This window comes from Echinops telfairi, unplaced genomic scaffold (genome assembly GCF_000313985.2).
Source record: "Echinops telfairi isolate 266 unplaced genomic scaffold, ASM31398v2 ScPeMD7_3533;HRSCAF=4204_1, whole genome shotgun sequence".
In the NCBI taxonomy this organism is placed as follows: Eukaryota; Metazoa; Chordata; class Mammalia; order Afrosoricida; family Tenrecidae; genus Echinops; species Echinops telfairi.
Window position 1 is genome coordinate 20,571,067 of NW_022107432.1, and position 23,881 is coordinate 20,594,947.

A 23,881-nucleotide genomic window follows, 5' to 3' on the forward strand; every position below is an offset into this window, starting at 1 on the left:
CAATCTGTTGAAAGGATGTCACGTGTTTGGAATGTGGTCTGGTGCTACCTATAGTCACCTTAAGAATAAAAAACGATGGGGAGGCAACTCGTTTGGGCTATGTGCCTAGCACTAATTGACAATATCACCTCTTGCTTCTCTACAGGGTTTTGGGGAAGAACAAACTCAAGACCACGCAGATGTTTTCCACGTAGTTGAAGGCTAATCAAGTTGAATCCTGAGCATGTGTCTCATAATGGATGTTTCCTCTGCTTATTTAAGCTGCTTTATATTGATGTTTAAAATTCGGACACATCAGGCCTAGCGCCTGGGACAGATAGCCTGTTGTCTCGGAGTAAGGGGGATTTCTCAATGCATGAAATTAGGTTCCGATTTCGTAAAAATTAGGTTCACTCTGAGACTTCTATTTTCTAGCTGTGTGATCTTGGGTGAATCTCTCTGCTTCTCTGAGCTCTCGTGTCCTCGTTTTGTTAAAAGGTTAGCAACCCTTGAATCACAAAAATGTAAAAAAGTGCGCCGGGAGCGATGAAGGGAGCAGGCGTCCCTACGCAGGCACTCAGAAGCTACCAGTCCCTGTCTGCTGTCCATCACCTGGTGCCCCGGGAACAGTGTCTAGACTCAGACAAACACGAACCAGAGTTGATAGGAGGCGGTCTCAACATGTCTGGGGTGGGGGGGTGGAATTAAAAGATAACGGAACTTTCCCACAAATGTTTTAAAGCCCCCTCTTACATCTGAATGGGATCTTCAAATGACTCCCAAATCCCCTACCGTCCTTTGAAATGAATGACTTCATTGTAAAACAATTATCAACCCCCGAGTGGATCTCCGTTTGCTTCTAAGACTGAAAATGAGTATGACAAGATGGGTTTGTCTCAGGTGATCCCTCTTTTAAAGTCTTTATTTTTCTGAACCATCAGAGCCGTCTAGCTTGAGCTGTTTCCCTGTTTATTCAGTTCAGAAACCACGTATTTAAAGACTGTCTCAATTAAGAACGTATTTCCTTGGTTAGAAATAATGAGCTATGTCTGGATATTTTTCTGATGTATATAGACATTGGCAGACATACAGGGAAAATCCCATCTCACTCCATTTGGGGGAACATTTACCTGAGTTTGAGATTTGGATTCAGGTCTGGTACTGTGCATGGTTAATGAAATCTTCCTTGAGAAATCGGAGGGACTACTTACTCCATCATAAAAGTCATGAGCACCGCCTGTACTTTAAAAACACCCAAGGCAGGAGAGATGAGCAAGATTTTAAACGTGCATGGCTGGTCCTTGTTAGCGCTGATGTTGATGTACGAATTCCTCGTCTCGCACCATGAATGTCATTCGCTTTCCAGCTACATGGCCAATGATGTTGGGATGGAGAACAACTCAGTATTTAGGGTACCAGAAAAGACTCTCCCACCAAAGCAGGGCCTTCTCTCAAGCCACATTTTCAGCAGATGAAACGAACAAGGGCCACGTCACCCACGGAGGGAGCTGGATGCACAGGGCTCAAATCTGGCTGCTCAAAGCCTCTGCTTCCTCATTCAGTAGAAAGGAGGTCAGTAACCCAACCTCAGAGGGTGACTTCCTGATCAAGCAGTTGAACTGATATGCCCAGTCCTCTACTGCGTAGGTTCCCAAACTCACTTGGCCTACTGCCCCGTTTTCAGAAAGGAAAACGTAAAAAAAGACCTGCTCAGTACCTTCTGGTAATGACAAACTTTGTACTATAGCCCATGGGAGAAAGATGGGGCACGCTGCTTTTGTAAAGAGCTGCAGTCTCCCATAGCTTTTCTTGATAGGAGTGAATTATTGAATGGCATGCTAGATAGAGGCCAATAAAACTGTTACCAAAAATGTTCCAGTCTCTGAAGCCTACATGGGTCTCCTATAGGGTCGCGATGAGTCATGGTCGACCTGCTGGCAGTGAGGTATAGCCCCTAATCCAGGATAAAATGTTAGGCATCTGTTCCGCAGCCCACCCCACTGCCTGGATCATCCCAGTGCTCTCTCTGGGACATACTGTTCTACAGTAACTGGTAGTTCCTTATAGAGCTCCCAGCTTAAATAAGAACTCAGAAGTTGTAAAGAATAACTACAATGATTCATGTTTAAATAGCTCAGAGAAATGAGGGTATTAACTTGGAGGGAGGAGATAGCCTTATGATTCTCCTGGCAGTGGAGACCAAGAGGTTTGAGAAAGAGCCTCTACATTCCCACCGGGCTGGAAAAGAAGAAGGGGGCTGACATGGTATCAGTGAGGTTTTAGGCTTTACATAAACTTCCTGCCTGCCAGAATATATACTAACATGGTCTAGGAAGGGCCAGCTTTACTTTCAGCGGAGGTCTTCCCTAGAGAGATCCAAGATTAGGAAAAATAACTTCCCACTATCCTCGAACAAGGAAGAAGCTCTCTCTGTTTTCTCTCTCTCTGAGGGCAGGCTGAAGCCCAGGCCATCTCTTTGGCAATCTCCATCCCGAGGCACTATGATAGCGACCTACTTAAGGAAAGAGTTCGTGAAGAAAAGCAAAAGCCGAAGAAAGCCCAAACCCACTGCCAACGCGTCAATTCTGATGCGTAGCAACGCTATAAAAGCAGTCGAAGGCTGCATATCACTATAGGAGCAGAGAGGTCCCTCTTTCTCCCAAGGAGCTGCTGGTGGATTTGAAACCCCGACCTGCTGTTAGCAGCCTGGTGTGATTACCCAATAGCAGCAGCTTTTAAAAAAAAGGTCTTCCAAGGCCCTTCTGCTTGTGAGAGAGGGCTCATCAACCCAGCTCCACCATTGCTGGGCTTTGTGATTCAGATGAGCTGTGAGGCCTCTCTGGAGCCTCAACGGGTTAGGGCTAGGGTTAGGTCAGGATCAGGGGGAGAAACGTGAATCCCTTCACTCAGGAAGCTGCTACCAAGATCAGATGAGCTTGATCAGGAAGATCAGGAAGGGCTGTGCACACAGAAAGAACCCCATAAGTACACGCCACAGTTACTCCTCCCCCCTGAGTCCATTCTGACTCGTCGTGGCCCCGAGTGTACCGGGGCCCCATCCGTTTTCCTGGGGACTGATGTTCCAGGCGTAGACCTCCAAGACCTTTCTTCCAAGGTACTCCTGGTGGACTAGAACCCTCATCCTTTCAGTTAGCAGTCGAGGGCATGGATTACTTTTGCCCCCCACACACACACTGCCCCCACTGAATGTGACTCTGTGCTTGTGTTTGCAGCCTACAGCCTCCGATTCTGAGTCCACTCGATGTCCTACCAGCCGGACTTGGCAAGTGGGCTTGTTGACAGAGCGTGTCCTGTAGTTTTTAGGTCCACAATTTGGAGACTATGTCAAAATTCTTGATGATCATTGAACCTCAATCAGGTTCCTTCTTAGTTTGAGAGTCTCACGGGTGGAGGAAGTCTAATGTTTTTATCATGGTTCGCCAACAGTGGTCACTTGGCCTCTTCAGGTCTTTAGTAAAAAATATAGATGGCGTAAAAATCCTTCATCTTTTTAAGTGCTCAACAGACAAAAAACTCTCTAATCCCGTCTTCAGTAGGCCAGTGTGGTGTGAATGCCCAATGAGGAATACCCAGTCTCTTGAGCCATTTCAACTAGTTTATCTCCTTTGGGGCAAATTTGATCGAGAAATGATTTGTTGGAGTCAAACTTTGTCTATCTCTAGGTACTCCATTTACTCTTATCATGTAAATGCCTAAAATTAATCTATTTTATCTTGGGGGGAAAATATATATGAATGGGGTCAATTTGCTTTTTTTTGGGGGGGGGGCAGTAAACAATGACTCATCTCATAGAGCAAAGTCACCTTAACCTGATCTCTTGAACAATTTCTGAACTCAGCTTCCTGAAGAAACCTGAGACTTCTGAGACTCACGCCTACCTTGGCTGAGTCAGACCAGGCGGCCTGGATGTTACTAGGCAAGGCCAATCTGTCCTAAGGGAAGGGTACAAGACCTGGCCAGTTCTGAGACATGCCCGCTATATTAACCCCCAGCAAGCAAGAACCTGGCCCCACCTCAACCCTGGGCTCCCCAAGCACAGCAAGCAGGATCTGCTCCATCCAGTCATGGTGACCGGTGTGTCACACTGACTGCTTTCTTGTCTTCGTGTCTGCAGAGCCCTGGGAGGAGGGGTCATGTCCCAACACTCTATTAGCAAGAAGCCCGTGTCTGATCTGTATGTCTCTGAGGACAGGGGTACCAATCCTGGGTGACCGTGAACCCCACCTGAGTTTTTTCAGAGGCTATCTGGTACAATCTGTAGAAAGGGTCCAAAGAGATGAAGCTATGTTACACTTTCAGAGTGCCCGGGTATGGTTAAAACTGCAATCCACTGCATCTCTGTGGCATTCTTCAGAACCAGACCTGATCCTTGCATGGCAACACTAGGGAAATTAAACGTGTTGGCATATGCAGTTATACACATGTAATGATTTATAAGCAAATCCCCTGGTGCCTGGGTTCTTCTGCATCCAGACATACGCCTCGATTCTTAGGAAATATGCAGTACTGATATCACAGACGCATGTCCATCCGGCCCGTTCCCTCCTCTCCCTCCCCCTCAAACGTCTCCCCTGTCACCTGAAAGAAAGAAAAACAAAAGTGGGTGGTGGAGGGAAGCTGTGATCAGCTTTGACCGGTGGCATCAACTCGGGAGAGAAAAATCAGATCTTTCCTATAGTATAAGCCTGCTGTCCTTGGGAGGCAGGATGTGACTAACCAGAATGACTAAAAGGGAGAGGAAAGAACGACGAGAAAGCTGTGGGGACCTGGGTGTTCCTAGAGCTCCCAGAGGTAACACCCATGAGAAAACAGACCTCGGTGACACCTGTGAAATCACACCGAGAACTGCCGCCACAATGGAAACCAGGCAGCACTGCCCCCTCCGGAACCTGCGGGCCACGGCCGTGTGTGATCAACTGCTAACCCACAGGTTGGCAATTCAAACCCACCCAGCAGGTACACAAGTGATCCCAAGGAATCAACCCACTGCCAGAAAGTCGATCCCGACGTGTGGCAGCCCCACATAGGGTATCTCAGACTAGATCTCCACAGGGGCGCCCAGTCTCATCTTTCTTCCGAAAAGTGGCTGGCAGGTTTGAACCACCAACCCTGCAGGGATCTGACAGCACCACCAGTCTTCCTACCAAAAGATCCACACCCAAAAAACCAGCTTTACTGCCACTGAGTTGTTTCTGACTCATAGCAACCACACAGGGCCGAGTAGGGCAGGCCCTGTGAGTTTCTGAGGCTATAAAACTTTATGGAGGCAGAAAGCCTCATCTGCAGTGTGACAGCGGGATTTGAACCGCTGACCTGATGCTTAGCAGCCCAACGTGTCACCCCCTGTGCCTCCAGGGATCCTTATACAGAAGATACGCCTCGGAAGTTGCTTCCAAAAGATGACAGCCAAGAAAACCCTTTGAGACAGGTCTACTCCACAGCATGGGGTACCACATGCCCAGGGCCAGGTCTGTGGCAACTAACAAAAACACTGGCCCTTCAGACCTGAACGTCCACTCTTCTAGAAGAAATCAGTGAGGGTTTTTTATCAGAGTAGACTGAAATCTAGGTGTGAAGGCATTCAAGTTAATTTTCTCTTTGTATGAGGTCCGTATGCCACTGAAAGGCATAAAAAGGAACCAGCCATTTAGAATAAGGAATTCCTTCAGCCTTCAGCATGCATGTCAACTGAGGTCAAGTCTGTCACGGGCAGGCATGGTTCCTACCCAAACTTCCGGTACCCCTCAATATAGGTTATACTTTAAACGGACACCCCAAGTCCAGACGCCTGCGCACATCTTGGAGTTTCTCTCCCAACTCATGAAGGCAAGGAGCAGGGCTCATAGGCAGGCCTCCTTCCCTCAGCACAAGGAGTCAGGGGCCCATGGGCTATGTTGGTCTGTTAGCCATGAGGTCAGCAGTTGAAGCCCACCAGGCGCTCCAGAGGAGAAAGAAGAGACTGTCTGTCGCCACCTCAGAAACCCCAGGGAGCCATTCAAATCTGCCCCCCGGGGTTGCTATGAGTCAGAACAGACGCCATAGCAAGGGGGTGGGTTTGCATTTCTCATTTCAACAGCAGAAAGGGTTGTTGCTGCTGCAATCTGCTTCCTCAATAGGGGTTTTGAGTGGGGTGGGAGGGAGTCTGCACATCAGCAAAGTAGCCACTGTTGTTGTGATGTAGAGCTAACTGAAGCCTGTGTCGCGGTCCCAGGGATGTGTAAGAAACAAGGCACTTCTCGCCTTGAGCAAGCAAGGCCTGTGATAGGTCAACATAAGCGATCACACAATAATTTTTAAAGTACAATGGAAGATGTGAAACACTTAACTTAAAGAGGTTCCAAACATGGGCTGTGTTTTTAAAAAACACTCTGAAGGGAAGACATGAATGAAAATCAAAGCCAGTTTTCGACATCCCCCTGCTAGAGTGGAGGCCCCACAGTGTAGTTTCCTGGGGGAGACTGGCCCCATCTGCCTGCCATCCTCTACAGCCTGATGCGGACACAACAGAAGGCTGAGTCTACAAGGGATGCTGGGGCGGGAGGAGTGGCTCACACATCTCAAGCTGTGTCTGCATCAGGCAAAACTACAGGGAACCACAAAGAGGGTGCAAAAAAGTGTCGGACACCTGCACGATCTTCACCCTGTCCTTCCATGGGCTTTCCAAAGCCCCGTGTTTGTCTTTCAACTTTTGGATCCCAAGGAAAAGCTACCTCTCTTTTTCTTGCTGAAACAGGGGGGGTGCAGGGCCTTCCTGGCTGATGCATGAGCTCTGAGAGTCTCCCAACTTACAAATGTCCTGAAGAGCTCCAGGTCATGTCTGCAAACAACAAGAGGAGAGCAGAGAGGAGGGCAGATGGTTGGTGTGGGTGGGGAGGAGGGCAGTGGGACAGGCGCCGAGATACTCTAAGAAAACGCATGGACGCTAAGACATCAAAGAGAAGGCCTTTCTTCGTGAATGAAGTTTGGATGCAGGGAAGGCGGGTAATGATCTTTTTCAGAAGCCCAGCCAGAATAAGAGGTAGTCAGCAGGCTACCATCGTAAGCACTGCGAGTGGAGCGTGTGTGGGGGGAGGGTGGTGTGTGAAGAGGGGCCTGCTTTCTTAAGAATCACAACAGGGCACACCCTGGACATGGTGCTAAACTTCACGCAGAGAGGGGAGGAAACAGTCAACAAGGGCAGAGCCCGAACTGGCACACCAAGGGCTTCTTCCTGTTTGCGTTGCCAGGCAGGCTTCTGAGTAACATGAAACCTGGTGGGCCAGTGATTTCTACCCAAACCCGGTGCCTCTGCCGGGAGTGCCTGCTAGACTTGGGGAGCGGGGCACAGTGAGAGATTTCCACTCCTGCCCTTCGCCCATCCTCCCCCCACCCCCCCCAAGCTATACTTGCTATACTCAAATCAAGCTGTGTAAACCGCAACCCTCCCTGCAGAAGCCAGGGGTGCTGGACGCGAACACAGCGTGATGGACAGTCTGTGGGTGAAAGAGCAGGAATGTGGGAGATGGTAAGGGTTTGGGGAGCCAAAGGGTCAGTGGTTCGAGTTCATCCCGGGGCGCCTAGGAAGGTAGCCTTGGTGGTCTGCTTCCCTGAGGTCACAACCCCTCAGCACACAAGGGGTCCCCTGGGATGGAAGTGACCCGGCAGGCAGCAGGGACCCGGTATGGTAAGGCACGTGTTGTGGTTGAGTGCCACTGGGTGGATGCTAACGCATGGGACAGAGGAGCATGGCACCACTGGGCTTTGCTGGGCTATCTTCCGACCATCAGTCTCACCATCGGCAGCCAAGTACTTAACCAAGGCACCGCCGGGGCCAGGTAAAGATGATCGCCTCACCCGGGAGAGGCGGCTTTACAGTGTCCTGCCCTGGACTATTTCTGTCACAACACAAACATGCTGACATCCAGCCACACGTCAAAGCATGCACAGACTCCCACGGTAAAACAATCAAATCTCCCATCCTCTTTAAGAACCCTCTCAGCCAAACTGGACTTGGGGAATGAGCTTTCCCTGACACTTCCGGTTCTCTTGACCCATAGGAGACTCCGTGGTAAACAGCCTTCTCCGGGAGCATGGAGAGCCCTTGGCTGGTGGCAGCAGGGCTTTGGCCTGGACAGAGTCGCTGGGAGCCCAAAAGTGACCTGCTCTGAGTCGCGCTGTTGTCACCTAGAGGATGAGGGATTTGCTGGATGATCCCTCAGCTCTTTTTCAGCTCTGAAATGCCATGACTCTGAGGGTCCAGAAAAGGAGACTCCCTACTCCCAGAGTCCCTTCTGGACATAGTAGTCACATGCTGACGCCTATTCGGGCAGCTGACAGTTGGGGACACTTTGGGAACCTCCTGTCACAGAGAGTTTGGACTGATGTCTGCAGTGAAGACCCGCATGCAGAACTCTGACTCCCCCTCTAGTCCCACTAGTTTCGCCAACTGACCAAGGGACCCTTCAAAAGCATTTGTCAGGAAATGGGGTCAACTAAGCTAGCGAGCTTTAAACTGGAATTGAGGTTAGAAGCAAGGAAGTGTTTGGCTAAAACTTGAGGCTATGGAGGGTGTCCCAGCAGGACACTGGGTAGGTATGTCCCTAGACCAACAAGAGGAGGGAAGGAGCTTAGTAGCTCTTAGGAGACAATAACAAGGAGAGGAGGAGAAATCAATCGTATGCTTGTGAAAAATGAACCAGAATGAAGGTAAATTGAGGCAAGGTGATAAGAAGCGCCCCACAGGTGCCACCAACCTCTGGATGAATGGCACTCACAACTGCCTTGCAGCGAAGGAGGGACAGGGCTTGTTCGCGCCTACCTTCTACTGATCCTGCCCAGAGAAGAAGGAAGAGACAATACAACAGGTCATACCTACCCTGGGCCTGTCATCCGCTGGACCTCACCAGGGAAGCCAGTCGAGAAGGAGAATCATCTGCAGGTAGGTAGGACCAGAACTTAAGAGACAGCGGGACTGTGGCACTGGTCATGAGGTAGGGAGCCTTAGCTCCAACCGCAATATCAAAGTGAGTATGATAAACTCAGGTTCAAATCAGGCTTGATGCCAACCTTCAGGGGATCAGACCTAGCAGGTAGGTGATATGGAAGGTCCCCAGGCCTGGTGATACCAACTGCCAGATGGGCTGTCTCGTAGTCACTCGTTCATTCAAAAACACTTCCCCAGTACCTGCTCTGGTATGGTGTTGGGCACTAGGGGTAGTGACCGTGAATCAAGACTGAGCTCATCCCTTCCCAGCCGGGTTTATCTTAAGGGCTAAGAAAAAGCAAGTGTGGCTGGAGCACTGACGTGAGATTCAGGAAAGTGTGAGAGGGGACTGAAGACAGGCAAGGAGGGGCTGGCTCCTAGAGAACCTGCAGGGCCATGCTTGGGGTCTGTCTTTACCCTAAGTGCAAAGGAAGGTCATTGAGGCATGTTTAAGTACCGGATGCCATACCCAGAGAGGTATATGTATAGTCTCCCTCTGCCAGCATTATAAGAGAAGCGAGGAAGAAGGCTGGTCCAGGGAAGGGCAGGTAGAGAAAATGGCAGTGGAATGGACATAAGGGTGGAGCCCAGGGATGGGGTGTGCTTAGGAACTCAGGAAGTGAGCTTAGAGCACCACGCCGCCTGCACACATCACACCAAGAGGGAAGGGTGAGACAGCAGAGAAGGTTTCAGCATGGATCAGGATGGGCTTCAAATGGGCAAGGCTGAGCTCAAGGTTATGGGCCCCTGGCCTGCAACGAGGAGCCATGTGGACCAGCTCCACCTCATACACTTTGACTCAGAGGTAAAACCTGAGCACTTATCTCTATAACTTGCTCCCCAGGCGATGCAACACACCCGACCTTTGGAACCACAGGTATAATGTTTACTGATGGCAGTTAGAAAGGAAAATCACTCAACGTTATTTTGACTTAAATCTTCCCTATCAAGAATGATCTTCAAATAGAAAGTGCAAAACATATGCTCTTAAGAAGAAATCAAGGCCGGAGAGAGGTGGGGAGATAAGGAAGAGCAGCTTGCTGCTTTAAATAAATGCCTGTCTCCACTCCAAGATGAGCTGCATCCCAGAGCGTTACAAGAATTTATAGTGATTAGCAAGCAAGAGGCTTCTACTTGATGGAGCAAGTTTGAAAACGTTTTTCTTTGTCTTGGGTGCAATAAGGCTCCCTGTAACTCCACTCACTGCTCATCTTTGATGCACTCTCCAGTCTTGCTCTTCCACATGATCATTGTTAAAGCATTTGCAGATGCTGCCTTTCTGCCCAACGTGATGCTGCCACATTCCCATCCCCTGTTTATCTTATGCTGAAAATGATACTGCTCTGGGCGAGATCTAAGTCTCAACCAGTTGTTCTGGTTTCCATTTGGAGCCACTGTTGGTGTTGACTTGCTTACAGTCCACTCAACACACTGAAGTCATTTTCAATCGCCTGTGTCCCCCCCAAAAAACAAAAAAGGTTCACATCTGATCCGAGTATCCGACAACAGAATGGGTTTGCAAATACCTAGCCTCCTAGGATTATGAAAGCAAGAGATTTAAAGAAAGCTCATCTGTCTATTGTGGGCCAACTGACAGGAGAGTGTGCTACATGGGATTTCTAGCTAGTTAAAAGGCCTGCCCTCGAGGGACCATTAGTACAGCTCACGGTCACCTTGGAGAGAGGTGTAGAGTGGCATATTCACGGCTGATCGAAATCCTGCTTCTTTCCAACCTCTCCATCAAAGTTTTGAAGACATCGAAGCAAACGTCTGAGCATCACGGAAAAACAAAGCTGTGAGGAATGACCCCCACCCCGATCGAAGAGTCAGAACGATGAAATGACCCTATGGGCTAGGCAGAAGCAGCACAATGAAAGTGCGAAGAACAAAGCACAGCCCCGCACTCGGCCAACTGCAGGGCGGGTAGAAGACACCGGCCTTAAGAGTAGAGATTTCTTTGGACTGAAGTCACCGAAGGAATGACAAGAAGTTAATACAACCCTAGTGGGTATTAATGGATTCCTGCCTGCTGTCTTGGTCAGACAGAGCGAGAGGACGGTGTTCCCTCAAGGCAATGTCAGACTGAAGCACTGGCCCAGCAGAGCAAGGAGCGGAATCTCTGGATGTCTTAGGGAAGATGGTTGACTGAAGTGCCAAGAGCTCCCACCTGCCATCTACCTTTCCACGGGACATGACTTTCCACCTGAACTGAACCTTGAACATCCCGATGACAGACTTTCCTCCTAACCGTTGCACTTGACAGCTGCCTCGCTTCAAGGCCGAAAGATGAAGTCAGCTCCCTCCGGGAAGATCTTCAACCTGTCACCCTAATCTACAACCTGCAAGATATTCTCCCATCATGATAGCTAGCTCAAGATCTTCCTTGTTTGCTTGTACCAAGTCATAGCCACGCCCTAACCCAGCCCAGCTCCCCCTATGAAACCAAGGCAGGAAGATGTCACTGGGCTGACTGGCTCCTCCGATTATTCTTGCCCTAAGCTGCTGTCTGTGGCTGGACTGCATCAGCTCGTCTCCTGTTCTGATCCTTTTGCCAACACACAGTTCATTTCCAAACGTCAAACTCTATTCCAGAGAAGAGAGAATGATGAAGACACGACTTTGGAACTCAGAGAATGAATTCTTCTTGGAACATGACCTCTCTGCTTTCCTAGAAGCCTAACAAAGCCCAAGCGTCTTCACTGAATAGGGTATTCCAACTAAGAGAAGTACAATTAACAAAACACCCAGGACACCTGAAGCGACTCTGGGGATGCTACCAACAGGCTTGTAGCAACATGAGGTGCTGCCCCCAACCCTTCCCAAAACCCTACGGAGCTTCAGTGCCCCAAAGCTAGCACTGTACTCTGCTCTCTTGCCAAAAATGGCTGTCAGGGCTGAACGATCGTGTAACAGAATGTCAGCACAGGATCTGTGCCCTTTTTGCATCAAGATCATGACCAGCTGCCTCCTCTAAAGAGATGTCCTGCTTGTCTATGTGCAGGTTGTGGCTAAGTAAGGTGGAGTTGATATTTGACTCAGAAACTCCAAAGACCAAGTTGATTTTCAACTCGTAGACTGTAGACCTGCCCCTTCTCGGATTTCCCAGGCTGTCATTGTTATGGGAGTAGATTAGCAGGTCAGGCTCTCAAAGAACACCTGGGTAGGTTCGAACTGCCAACCTGTTAGGTGAGCAGCTAAGTGCTTTAGCCTTTGCACCATAAGGGACCCCTTACAGCAGGGTAGCCAACAGAATGACCAGCTATCCTGCCAGAAAGGTCTCGAAGAAAGGGCAGGATGATGCTTTCCAACAATTTCCCAAGACGCAACACAGCACCTCCAAAGGACAAGAATCGGTCTCCGGGTGGAGAGTTCGGTTCCTTAAGAGATAATTTGGTGGCACCCTGGAGGGTAAGGAAGCAGGAGACTTGACGGGACGTCCTTGCTGCACTCCCTGCAACCCTGCTGGCACCCTACAGTCCATCTTCCTGCTCACCAGCAGTCCTGGGACCTCTCCCCAACCCCTTCGCCCTCCCAGCTACCACCACCACACCCTATGCCACCCATGCCACCTCCCAACTTGTTGATAATTGTTAAACCATGTGGCCATTCAGCACAGGACTCAAACACTCATTTGCAATACACGCTTCTCTCTCCACTTTCCTAGATTCGGCTAGAAAATGTTTCAGGGACAAGCAGAACAGCCTCACCTCCCGGGCTGCCAAACAAATACACAGCCGGATCCCAGCTGGTCTCATTGTCCAGGGCACCTTCATGTCTAAAGAAGCCTGGATTTGCCAAGGAGAGACCGGATCCAAGGGAAGGTGAGTGGGCGCAAGCTCCCTCACAGCAGCCACGGTAAAACTGCTGCTGAGCTCCCTACTATCCCACCAGATGCCTGCAGGTTGTTTTCTCGGAATGTTCCTGAAAACACTGTCCTGGACACCTGTCGCCTATAACTGTATTTAGGTATTAACAACAATGGTGTTGTCTCTTCAAATATAATGGAGATATGCCCAGTGTATCCCTTCTATAAAAATATTGGCTCTGGGACCTCCAAATAATATCCCAAAGAAAGGATATTAGCCCCTTAGAACATGGTCCCATGCCCCACGTGGGGATGGGGATGACTGCGTGGCTAAGAATCGGGGGCACTCGATCAAGAAGAAGAGCTGGTGAGACCTGGAGCAAGTCATTTCTGGGAGAATCCATCTCTTCTGTCTGTAACATAAAGACTCAACAGAATTGTTTGAAGGCTCTAGTGAGAACTTGATGCAAAAGAGGTTTGCAAACAGCAAAGGCCTATAAAAATGCAGGCTAGTAAGAAACGAAATGAGAGGAAGCAGAGACACACTGGCGATCCACTGCAGCCTCGGGAGGTTCAGGGTGGCAAGAGCACCAACCCTGGAGCTATGTGGATCTGGTGTTAGTCCCTGTATTTACCACTTACTACTAGGTCGCCAAGAGGCGGAAGCAACTCAATATAACAACAGTTTTAGAATAAGGGGGCCTGATGGCACAATGGTTAAAGCACTTGGTTTACAGTCACTGCAGGCCATGGTATTTTCAATTGCCTCATATGCATATGAAAGTGGGCACTGAATAAAGCAGGCTGAAGAAGAATGAATGCATTTGAATGGTGGTGCTAGAGAAGAATATTGGAAGTTCCAGGGACTACTAAAGGGACCACCCGCTCTGTCTTGGAAGAAGTATGGCCAGAGTGCTCCTTAGAGGCAAATAGGACAAGACTTTGTCTTCCATACTTTGGAGATCTTGTCGGGAAAGACCAGGCCCTGGAGAAGGACATCGTGCCTGGTCAAGTGGAGGGGCAATGAAGAAGGGGAAGGCCCTCAAGGAGATGGATGGTCACAGTGGCTGCAATAATGGGCTCAGACCTAAGGACAATTGTGAGGGTGGAGCCAGACGGGGGGCAGCGTGTCCTTCTGTTGTGCATAGGGCTGCTCTGGGTTGGAACCGACTGGATGGCACCTAACAACAACTCTGGGTGATCTCTCCCATAAAGATTCGGGTCATGAAAACACTTTGGGGGCCATCAACCTGTGAGTCAATGTCATACATTCACAACAGTTCTAAGTGAGACCTTGGGCAAGTTCACTGACTTCTCTGAGTCTTCGTTCCCTCAATAGAAATGAGCTTTCTGATTGATCCTGGTTTCCTCAGAGTTGTTAGGGAGAGGGCATGAGTTAGGATCCTTAGTACGAGGTCTGGCACACAAAAAGGTTCAGGAAATAGTAACAAACAGTAATTCAATCACGTAGGTGCCAGAAAAGCATGAGGGCTAAGATGAGGAGCCTCGCTCCCTGGAAGAACCCCAGGGCCTGTTCATTCATTCATTCATTCATTCACTAATCACGATGCCACAAGTCACCAGGCACAGCCTGCGCAGCAGGCTCTGCGTAAGACACCAGGGACACAAAGCTGAATAGAACCTGACCTGAGACCTTGAAAAGCTCAAGGTCTAGTGGAAAAGACAGACGTGTAAACGCATCATTGTCACCAGGAGGGAGGTGACATAATCAAGGTTTGGGCAAGGTGGTATGGGAGCCTGGGGTCGGCAGGAGGAGGCCTGACCAGGGTAGTGGCATCTGAGCCGAGTTTCCAGCGAAGAACAGACATGCACTTGGAAACATGATCCCAACAAGCATGGCGTGTCGAGGAGAAGGGAAAGCAAGAGATGGGGTGGCGGATTTCAGAATCCAGAAGAAATGGTCGGGGAAGCTTCGATGATTGAACTGTCCATGACAAAGGAACAAGTCGCTTTTAGTTACACAATGGAATGCCAAGCAACTTATGCAGAAGTGGCCCTGCATTTGCTCCTGGATGAAAGGCAATTGCTAATGAATGAGTTCTCGAATGCCAAGGTCAAATGCCCCCTGAGCTCCCTACCGGCATTTACATCTGAGATGGAACTAACTTTATCGAGCACTTTAAAAAAACAAAATAAAACATGTTCTTTAAGAATGGGAAATCAAGAGTAGGCTTTAAAGGAGAAAAGAAATCACAAGGGGAAACCACGCGTCCTGGGAGGGGGAGGGCGTTTGGGTGGCTAGAAAACAGCCAGACTCACTGCCATCGAGTCAAGGCTGACCCATTGCCACCCCGTGGGATTCTGAAACTGACTGTAGGGCCCTGTAGGGCTAGAAAGCCCACTCTCTCTCCCAAGGAGCTGCTGGTAGTTTTGAACTGTCCACCATGCAAATTTCAGCCCAATGTGTAACCAATACGCCGCCAGGGCTCCCTTGGGCGGCTATTGGGGAAGTTGTGTGAGCTGTTGTAGGAGTGAGATGTCAAAGGTCTCTGAGCATCTTCTTCTTTTCTCCACGAGTGGTCCTCTCCCCTACCCACCTCACCTTCCCTGAGTCCTCCCTATGGCTCTCCTACCCTCCAGCTCTTCCAGGCTAAAACCCCCGAAGCCCTGTCTTCCTCTCATCAGCAGCAAGGCTGTGGATGGTTGTTTAAAAAGCAAGAACGCATCACGAATCTTAGCTAGTCTTCCCATCTCCGTGGTTACCACCCTTAACTCTCTTCTGGACCAGTAGCACCGTTTCTTGACTCCTAACGCTGCTTCTACTACTGCCTTCTCACGATTCATTTTTCATATCACCCCCAGAGTGGTTTTCAAAAAAAAAGAAATTAGAAAATGGCATGGCCCTCGGTTCAAAGACATTGATGAGCCTTCAGTTGCTCCCCACTGCAATCAGGTGAAAAGCAAAGCGCTCCAAGACTGACTATCAGGAGAGGAATGTGTGACTCCTAGCTTCCATGAACAACTCCCTTCTTTGCCAGGAGACCTGAAGTACTAGATGGTACCCAGTTATCACTCCTGGCCATTTTGATCAAAGATTCTCATAGAATATCTAGAATTTCTGGAGCCATAGAGGCTGAAAGAACCCCAGAAACTACTACCCTGCGATAAAACAAAAAATGGAACTTGAAGTCAACTTCAAAGTGAAGAACAGCTTAAACCAAACATTTGTTTTGCTCAATTAGTAGAGTTAAGTCTGCTTTAAGCACTGTGACTTTTCAAGAATTTTCTATACGAGATCAAAGAGACAACAGCAACTCAAATGATTAGCTAGGACTCTTAGCGGATAGTGAGTGTGCGCTAGTGGAAGAGGAATGATTTTCAAAACGAAGGTGAAGATAGTTGCACAACTTGGGAAAAAAAAGGGGGCGGAAAGATCACTGGCCTGCAGACGTACACACTGCTGACTTGGTGTACGCCTGCTCTGTATGATCTCAACCACAACAGGAACTTGGAAAAGTCTACCTCCCTTTCTGTGTTATTCTCCTTGTTCCCTGTGTCCCGGCTGACCTTCCTCTGGTCTCCTGAACATGACCCAGGCCTTCTTTTCTGTACTGTTTCCCACTGCCTGCAAGGCTATTCCTCAGAGATCTTCAAAGTTCTTAAAAGCAACGTTCTCAACTTTCCAATCACACTGAGCTCCCTGTGGCATGGCCCTATTTCATTTTCTTACAGGGCTTATCGGTATCTGAAATGTGTGGTTGAGTATTCATCTATTGGTTCTATCACTCACCAGAGTGCCAGCTCTTTGGCAGACGAAACTGTCTGTCTTGTTCATTCACATCCATGCCTGGCAGGCAGTAAGCACTCGATAAAGAATAAACTAACAAAAGATGACCAACTTTCAAAATTGAGATAAATGTCCCAACCCACCAAGCCCAACAAACTAAATTAGCATCATTTTTAAAAAGCAGGTATTGCAGACCCAGCCCGAGACTACTAAGTTTCAAAAGTGATTATCTTGAGAGAGATCTTCTAACACGGCATCCTTACTCTACTTCGATGACCACATTTTCAATCAAGGGAAGTGGACCTTTGTGACAGACGGGGTTCTTCCTGGCACCCAGAGTCAGGCAGCAGATGTCTGAGTGATACAGAGAGGCACAGAGGAAGCAGCTTCCTCAGGAAGCTGTGGGGAGGACTGGGGCTCCAAGGGAGAACACAGCCCTGTAGGAGACTTCACCAGAGTGACATGTCAGACCAGCACGGCCGAGCAGCCAGCCCACCTGCTGCAGAGCTAGACCCTCGACACTGCAGAACACCATGAAACTCGAAATGCTTATGCCTTCCTCGGTTTATGCGTTCTAATTTCATTTGGCTCTTATGGAAGTGGGAGAATGAGTGGTAACTATAAAAGCTATGATCATTATCCTCAGTGTTAGCCTAAGAGCTTGCAATATCAAGAGCAAAGAGTCGACGAGAAATAGCCAGGCCCTTTCTCTTACAAACACCTTTGTCCAAAGGAACAGAGGGAGAAAAATGCAGATGGAGCATACCACAAAAAAGTTATAAAATCCATGCAGTCAAAGCCCATAAGCCACAGTTTAAATCGTGGCACTGTGTAGGTCCTATGCTAACCCAATGGCTTAAGGTCTGAAGGATCCTATCACAGTGTGACTTGTGCTGTGGATTACTGTTCATCCCAGTGTGGAATGGCACCCTACGATAGAAAATGTTAGAGAACAATTAATGCGACAAAGGAAGCTGCTATATCGCAGACCTTCTTGGGCTCATTTCTTCTCCTCTGAACTTCTAATCATTTCAACCTTTAATTCAATACTTCACGAGAAGCGATCACTGGGCTCAAGTCTCTGAGTGGCACAAATGGCTGTGTTGGTTGGCAGTTCAAACCTATCTGAGTTGCCCTCGGTGGAAAGCCTAGCAACCTGCTTCCAAAGATCCAGTCTTGAAAGTCCACCAAGCAGTTAGTTCAACTGCACACGTGAGGTGTCTTCATGGGTTGGAAATGACTTGCTAGCAACTAACAGCACCTACCACAATCGTGCAAGACCCAAAAGGAAAGAAAGTCCCTGTCAGAACTCCCTCAGACAATTTATAATCCAGCAGGGCAGAAACAAGAAATCCAGAGAAAAGTATGGGCAAGGTCATCTCCACTAAAGCTTAAAAGAAGGATGTGGTGACTTCTGGATGGCGGTCCGAGGCTCTCTCTGGAAGGAGAGAGTCTACTGCTTCTCCTTCAAGGAGGCGTGGCCTCGTCAGCAGACAGAGACCAGATGGACTAATCCAAGCAAAGAGGCACCGAGGAAAAAGACCGGGTGTACTCCAGGAACAACGTTACCATCTGGGGCACAGCACGTGGTAGGATAACTGTTTCCTTTAAATACACATTATCTCAAGGACAACATTTCCTTCTCTCTCCCCACCCCCTGCCCCGAGTTACCTAAGACCCTATTCTCTCTGTGTGACAGACCCAAAATCATATTTATTATATAAACAAGAAAATTCATCCAGAAAGAAAAAAAAATAGGAAATCTTCCTAGTAACCAGGTAATTTAAACCTGTAACTAGCAATGTAAGTCATACAGGAAAGCATGCAATCCACATTGAAAACATTCAATTCACCTTTAAGTTGCTGCTGCTATGGGTGTTCTTGGATTTTCCTAAAACTTGGGGTCATGGTAGAAGTCTCCATACCTTTGGCTAGAGGCGTGCCCTTATCTAAGAACATGAGAGTGTTCAGAGAAAGTTCACAGAGCTTTCTCCATTTGGGTGGGCTTAGGGCGTGGGGGGGGGCATACGCATGTGTCTGCATTTGGAAAGTTTGAGAAAAGTTGTTGAGTCCAATACCTGTGGATATTTTTAAATGGTGAAGATGGATCCACAGGTCAGTTCAAAATACAAAACAACAAAAACAACAACAACCGGTTCCATCAAGTCAACTTCAAATCACGGCCATCCACCCCAGGAGGGTCAGAGGAGGACTGCGTTTCATAGGGTTTTCTGAGCAATTCCACTACAGCTGGAATCCTAAGATGCAGCTCTAGCATGGTTATCATATAAAGATGATAGGAAACTACCATAAATCAATTTTCTATTTATATCATTTTCACATGCCACACTCATATTTTATATAATTGTTTATAAAAGGTTACATGAAATGCCTGCATGTCCCCCTTTTGATCGGGATCCTTCTATGGATCCTTTGATCAAACTGTTTGGCAATGGTAGCTGCACACCATCTAGTCGTGCTGGTCTTAAGGAAAAAGAGGTCGTTAAGGTGCTTCTGGAGGGCATGAATCCCGCAGATTCCACATCCTCCTCTATTCCTGCCTCCGCTTCTTCTTCAGTCGCTCCGGGAGAGCGGCGACTAACGTTTATGCCTTGCACAGCAGCTTGCAAGCTTTTAAGAGCCCCAAGCGCTGTGCAGCCAGCTAGGAGGCAGAACAGAAGCACTAAACCCGTTATTAGGCCAATTAACTTGGATGTCCCATGGAACTGTGACCCTAGAGCCCCGAACTAGGAGGTGTTTAGTTGTGCCTACGCAGCCTTAGCAATTACCTTTTCCCCTCTCTTGTTTGTCATTGTGAATCTGCCTACCATGCCTTTGCCAATTCGACTTTTCATAGGTTTACAACTCACTGACAGCAATTACAATCATCAGATGTACACAGGAGGAAGGGAGGGCGGGGTAAAAAGAGGAGCTGATACCAAGGGCTCAAATAGGAAAGTAAATGTTTAGAAAATAATGATGGCAACATATGTACAAATTGTACAAATATGCTTGACACAATGGATAGATGGATTGTTATAAGAGCTGTAAGAGCCACCCCCCCCCCAAAATGATCTTTACAAAATCATAAAAATCATCAGCTGTACAACCCTACCTTTAAGGAATGCTCTATTTTCCCTCTGCATGAGCCACCCTTTCTCCCCCTTCACCCCCCAGGAGTGACCACTAATGATCCTTGATCTCCATGCTTTGCCTCGTCTTTTCTTTTTTATCCAAGTGAGGTAATATCATATTTCTCCTTTTGTGATTGGCTTATTTACCTCAGTATAAGGTGCAGGTGTGAATATATTTAATATTATTTGCTGAGTTAAACAAGTCAAAGAACAAATATTATATGATCCCTTTATATGAAATAGCTACAATGGGCAAATGCCTACAGACAAAAGCTGGTTAGTGGTTACCAAGGGATAGCAGGGGCGTGATAGCAGGGGGACATGGGAGCAAGCATGGGAAGTCATAGTTGAGAGAGCCCCGAATCTGTTTGGGGTGATAAAAACTTTTGAAAATGAGAAATACAACATGGTGAGTGTAATTAGTGCCGGAAGTATATACACACTTAACAGTGGTTAAAATGGCAACCTTTTGTTATATTTTTATAGGCACAGAAATTTTTTAGAGCCAAAAAGACACTTAGTATGTGCACGTCGATTAATGATCCAAATTCAACTACTTGAGAGGCGGTAGCACCTTTAAGCACAAGGTTGAAATTTACCAGTTAGCGTGAACTTCACCCCTCACGCGGATCAAGGTCACGTGCCTGGTGAACACAGCCTTTTCACTCTCACAGATCAACAGTCTCCACAAAGCTATGATTCTTTCTTGATGAAGACATCCATGGTTACATATTTTACTATGATGATCCTATATTGTGCTTCAATGTATATATTTATGCATACCCATATAGTCAACCTAACATCCATCTGCCCACACACCGTGTGAAAACTACTCTACCATGTCCAAGAGCACATTTACCTGACATGGGTTCAAAAGAAAAGGAGGTGGTCACTTGATTTATTAAGAACTGTGTTGGGAGACCACTAGGGTACTCAAACCTAGCCACTATATCCAAAAAGTCAGCCATGAAGCAAGATCCACGTGCAAAGCGTATGGCAGCCTGTGCTTGGAGTGGGTATCTCCCCTCATTCTCTAGTCCCCTTCTGCCAGAGAGAGCAACCCTCAGATATAGAGAGTTCCTTTCGGTTCTCAGTCCGGGTGATCTGCAAATGAAAGATCTATGGTGATCAACCCGCTCTCTTGGCACCATGACTGACCTAGCATCAGACGAGTCCTCAGAGTAGATGTTTCAGCACTACTGGGACGGGAAGGAAAAAGAGATATACAAAAAGGGAAGCAAAGCTTGGTGGGTATGGATGCACCGACTATGAATGATTAATGCGTCGTGTGCTGCTGGCGTTAATTGTTAAGAAGAAAGGCCGAATAAGCAGCTTAGCGGCAATGGACAAAGAGCCCAGCCACTTAAGGACCTGAAGCTAAGTGTGAATCAGAGTCAATTCCCTCTGCCCGTGAGCTGCGGATTGGGCAGGGCGTTTGCACGCCTAGTGAAGGCTTCCTGTTGGCCCTGGGCAATGTTCAAGCCAATTCACTGAAATCGTTGTACCTCCGAGAAATGGCAGCCCAAATGTGGAAAGGTAGCACTCATTTTCTGGCACCCCCTGCACCCCCTGGACACAACACAGAAACGTACACCCAACATTCTCCCGGAGAGCAGGGTCATTACCATTCCACCCATGTGCAGACTGGCATTCTGCAGAAGACAGCAGGACCAGAAACATCCCCAAACTCTTACCCCGAGTCATTGAATACCAGAATCTTCTTTTTAGACATTAGAAAAAAGAAAGGAAGACATCTGGGTCTTCAAGTCTTGGTTCTTGAGTAATAAGCCATTCCACAGCTCCAGGAGTTTTGACGTGAACACATCTTATCTGGAAGCCCCTCACCCCCAGCCTGCCAGAGTCTGTACAAGTGAAACCTAGGAGTCTGTCTTACCTGTAATCTGACTCTGTCCTTGTGGATTAAAAGGACTTGGTGCAGAGTTCAGGGAGGGCCGTGGGTTCTGAGGCGGGACACCTACTCTCATACTGGGATGAGGAATGCGCCCTAAATCACTGAGGCGGTCAGAGAACAAACTAGGTTTACAGTCATCAAGCTTCTGTCTGTGCCCTGGAAACAGCAAATCATAAAATAAAAGCATATTAATTAGCTGAACAATTGACCATGCTAAATAGATATGTGAACATACATACGGGGAGGGGGGGCCGGTTAGAGTCGAGGGATTTTCCACACTGAGATTCATAATGATGTGTCTCTACCATGCCTTCGGTGTCAGCGTGCTTTAACACGCGCTAGCTGGGGGCAAGCCCGCCTAGCTCTGCTCCAGAAGTGGACAAGCAAGGTTCCCAGAGGTTGGCTTGGAGGGTGGTGCAGCAGGAGCAGGGCCTGGAAGCCAGAGCTCAGGAGCTCTCTGGGACCCTCCCCGAGCCCTGGGGCCCTCTCAATGAGTGGGTGCAGGGGAGGTTTCAATGCTTGTTTCATGCAAAAGGAAACCTCCCCTGAATGCCATGGGAATGCCCGCACAGAAAGCATCCCGTCCCTGAGCTAGGCAGGGGCAAAGGCACCAAAGGCCGGGCTGGCTCTGGATAAAACATATTTGTCCAAGGGAAATGTCCACGATGACCACAGGGGTGAGCTTCCTTCCCCTGTTATAACTCTGCATTACCGAGTCTCTGGTCTGAGAAAACAGCACACCTAAAATCCCTTGAAGAGGGGGTAGAAAAAAATCTGAAATACTACCTGATTTTCAAGCTAGGAAGCTCAGATTCTCAAGAAGAATCTGGATGCTTTGTGATATGCAAAGAGATCAGAAGTGTACGATGTTATGTTAAATTGGAGAGCGTGTTTGTTTTCCAAATCTAAAAGTGTGAGGATTTTTTGTTCCCTTTTTAAAAAAGAGGAATATCCTTTGGATGCATATGTGAATGTGAGACTCTGTAATTAAAACAAACCAAAAAAAAAAAGAAAAAGACTTCTGTCTCTCTTCTAGTTGATTCAACACAAAAATCTAAGGAAATTCAGGATGTTAAAGAAAGATGCAATTAATATATATCCAGGGCACTAATCTTTCTTCAAATCATCATACCATATAGTCATCAGACTATTGCATTGCCTTGGTACAATAATAATAGGAAGAAGAAGGAAAAAAACAAAACTCAAACTGACTCTGGGTATAGCATTAGTTAATAGATTGCAGTGGGGTGAACAAGTAAAATGCCCACGATCCACAGCAACCCAGTGTGGGTGGCTTCCTCTAGATGCTGGACCAGGGAGGCCTCGGGTGAGCCCAAACATTTTAGTAAAATGTCAATGTAACTGAAAGGGATTTGAAAGAGAGTCACTTGAATGATGGCTGGTTAAGAATGTGTCCTTTCAGGAAAAACTAAGGGACTCAGGGTCATTGGCCATACAGGAGTTTTTAAAAACCCGAATGAAGGATTATCTAAAAATCTTCAAGCATGCGAAGTCTGACATTCCCTGGGCAGTGAGAACCATTTATCTTCTACTTAGAGTCCAGGTGGCAGAAGACAAGGCTTTCTACTCCCATAAGTATTTCCAGTCTCGGAAAGCCACGGGGGCAGTTCTACCGGTGCTACAGGGTCCCTGAGTCGAAACGACTCGATGGCAGGCCGTGTGGCTTCGGTTCAGTGCAGGGCAAGAGGGATTAGATCAGGATAGGGTTAAGTTGAACATTAGAATTTCCCAACTATAAGCTGTCTTCATAAGACAAATTCCTTATTTTATTTGCCCCAAAATGTATTTTCCTGTCTCCTTTTTCATGGCCTACGCAGCCCAAAGAAAGCAGACAGGAAGCCAAGGCCTGGTAATATGAGTGTGGCTGTGTCCACAGCCAAACGTGTTCCGACGAGGCCCATGAACTGAAACGCACCCACTACCCCACTTCCTGCCGCTACACACGCTGGGCATCCGCTAGAAGACAGGGCCGGGCCTAGAAGAAAAATGATAGGGAGGGTGAGGGAAGGGCAAGAGAAGCTCCCTGTTTTCTGATGGTTGTTTCCACTCCCCTTTCTGATTGTTTATCCGGATTACAACTACAGGGGGTACCCCCCCACCAAAATGGAATTTTTTTCCCAAAGCTATGTAATTAAATTCGTTTTACAAAACAACCTTATCACCTTCAACGTACTCTCCATCACACTTACTACGTCTGTCACATCCGTGATTCCATGCTTGCTCATCTGGGGGGGGCGGGGATGTATACTATGAAAGTTCCGCCCAGAGGAGCTTTTTTCCATTTTGGGGGGAGGGGGTA

At 47.9% G+C, this 23,881-nt stretch overlaps 1 protein-coding gene across 2 annotated transcripts in view; it reads right to left on the reverse strand.

Annotated features, from left to right (window-relative positions):
• The window catches only part of RUNX2 (RUNX family transcription factor 2), a 131,106-nt gene that overhangs the window by 38,484 nt on the left and 68,741 nt on the right, over positions 1–23,881 (reverse strand). For both annotated transcript variants that reach the window (XM_004710800.2, XM_045294858.1), the window contains exon 3: positions 21,544–21,717. In XM_004710800.2, the coding sequence (XP_004710857.1) occupies positions 21,544–21,717 (174 nt within the window). The remainder of the gene's footprint in view (positions 1–21,543; positions 21,718–23,881) is intronic.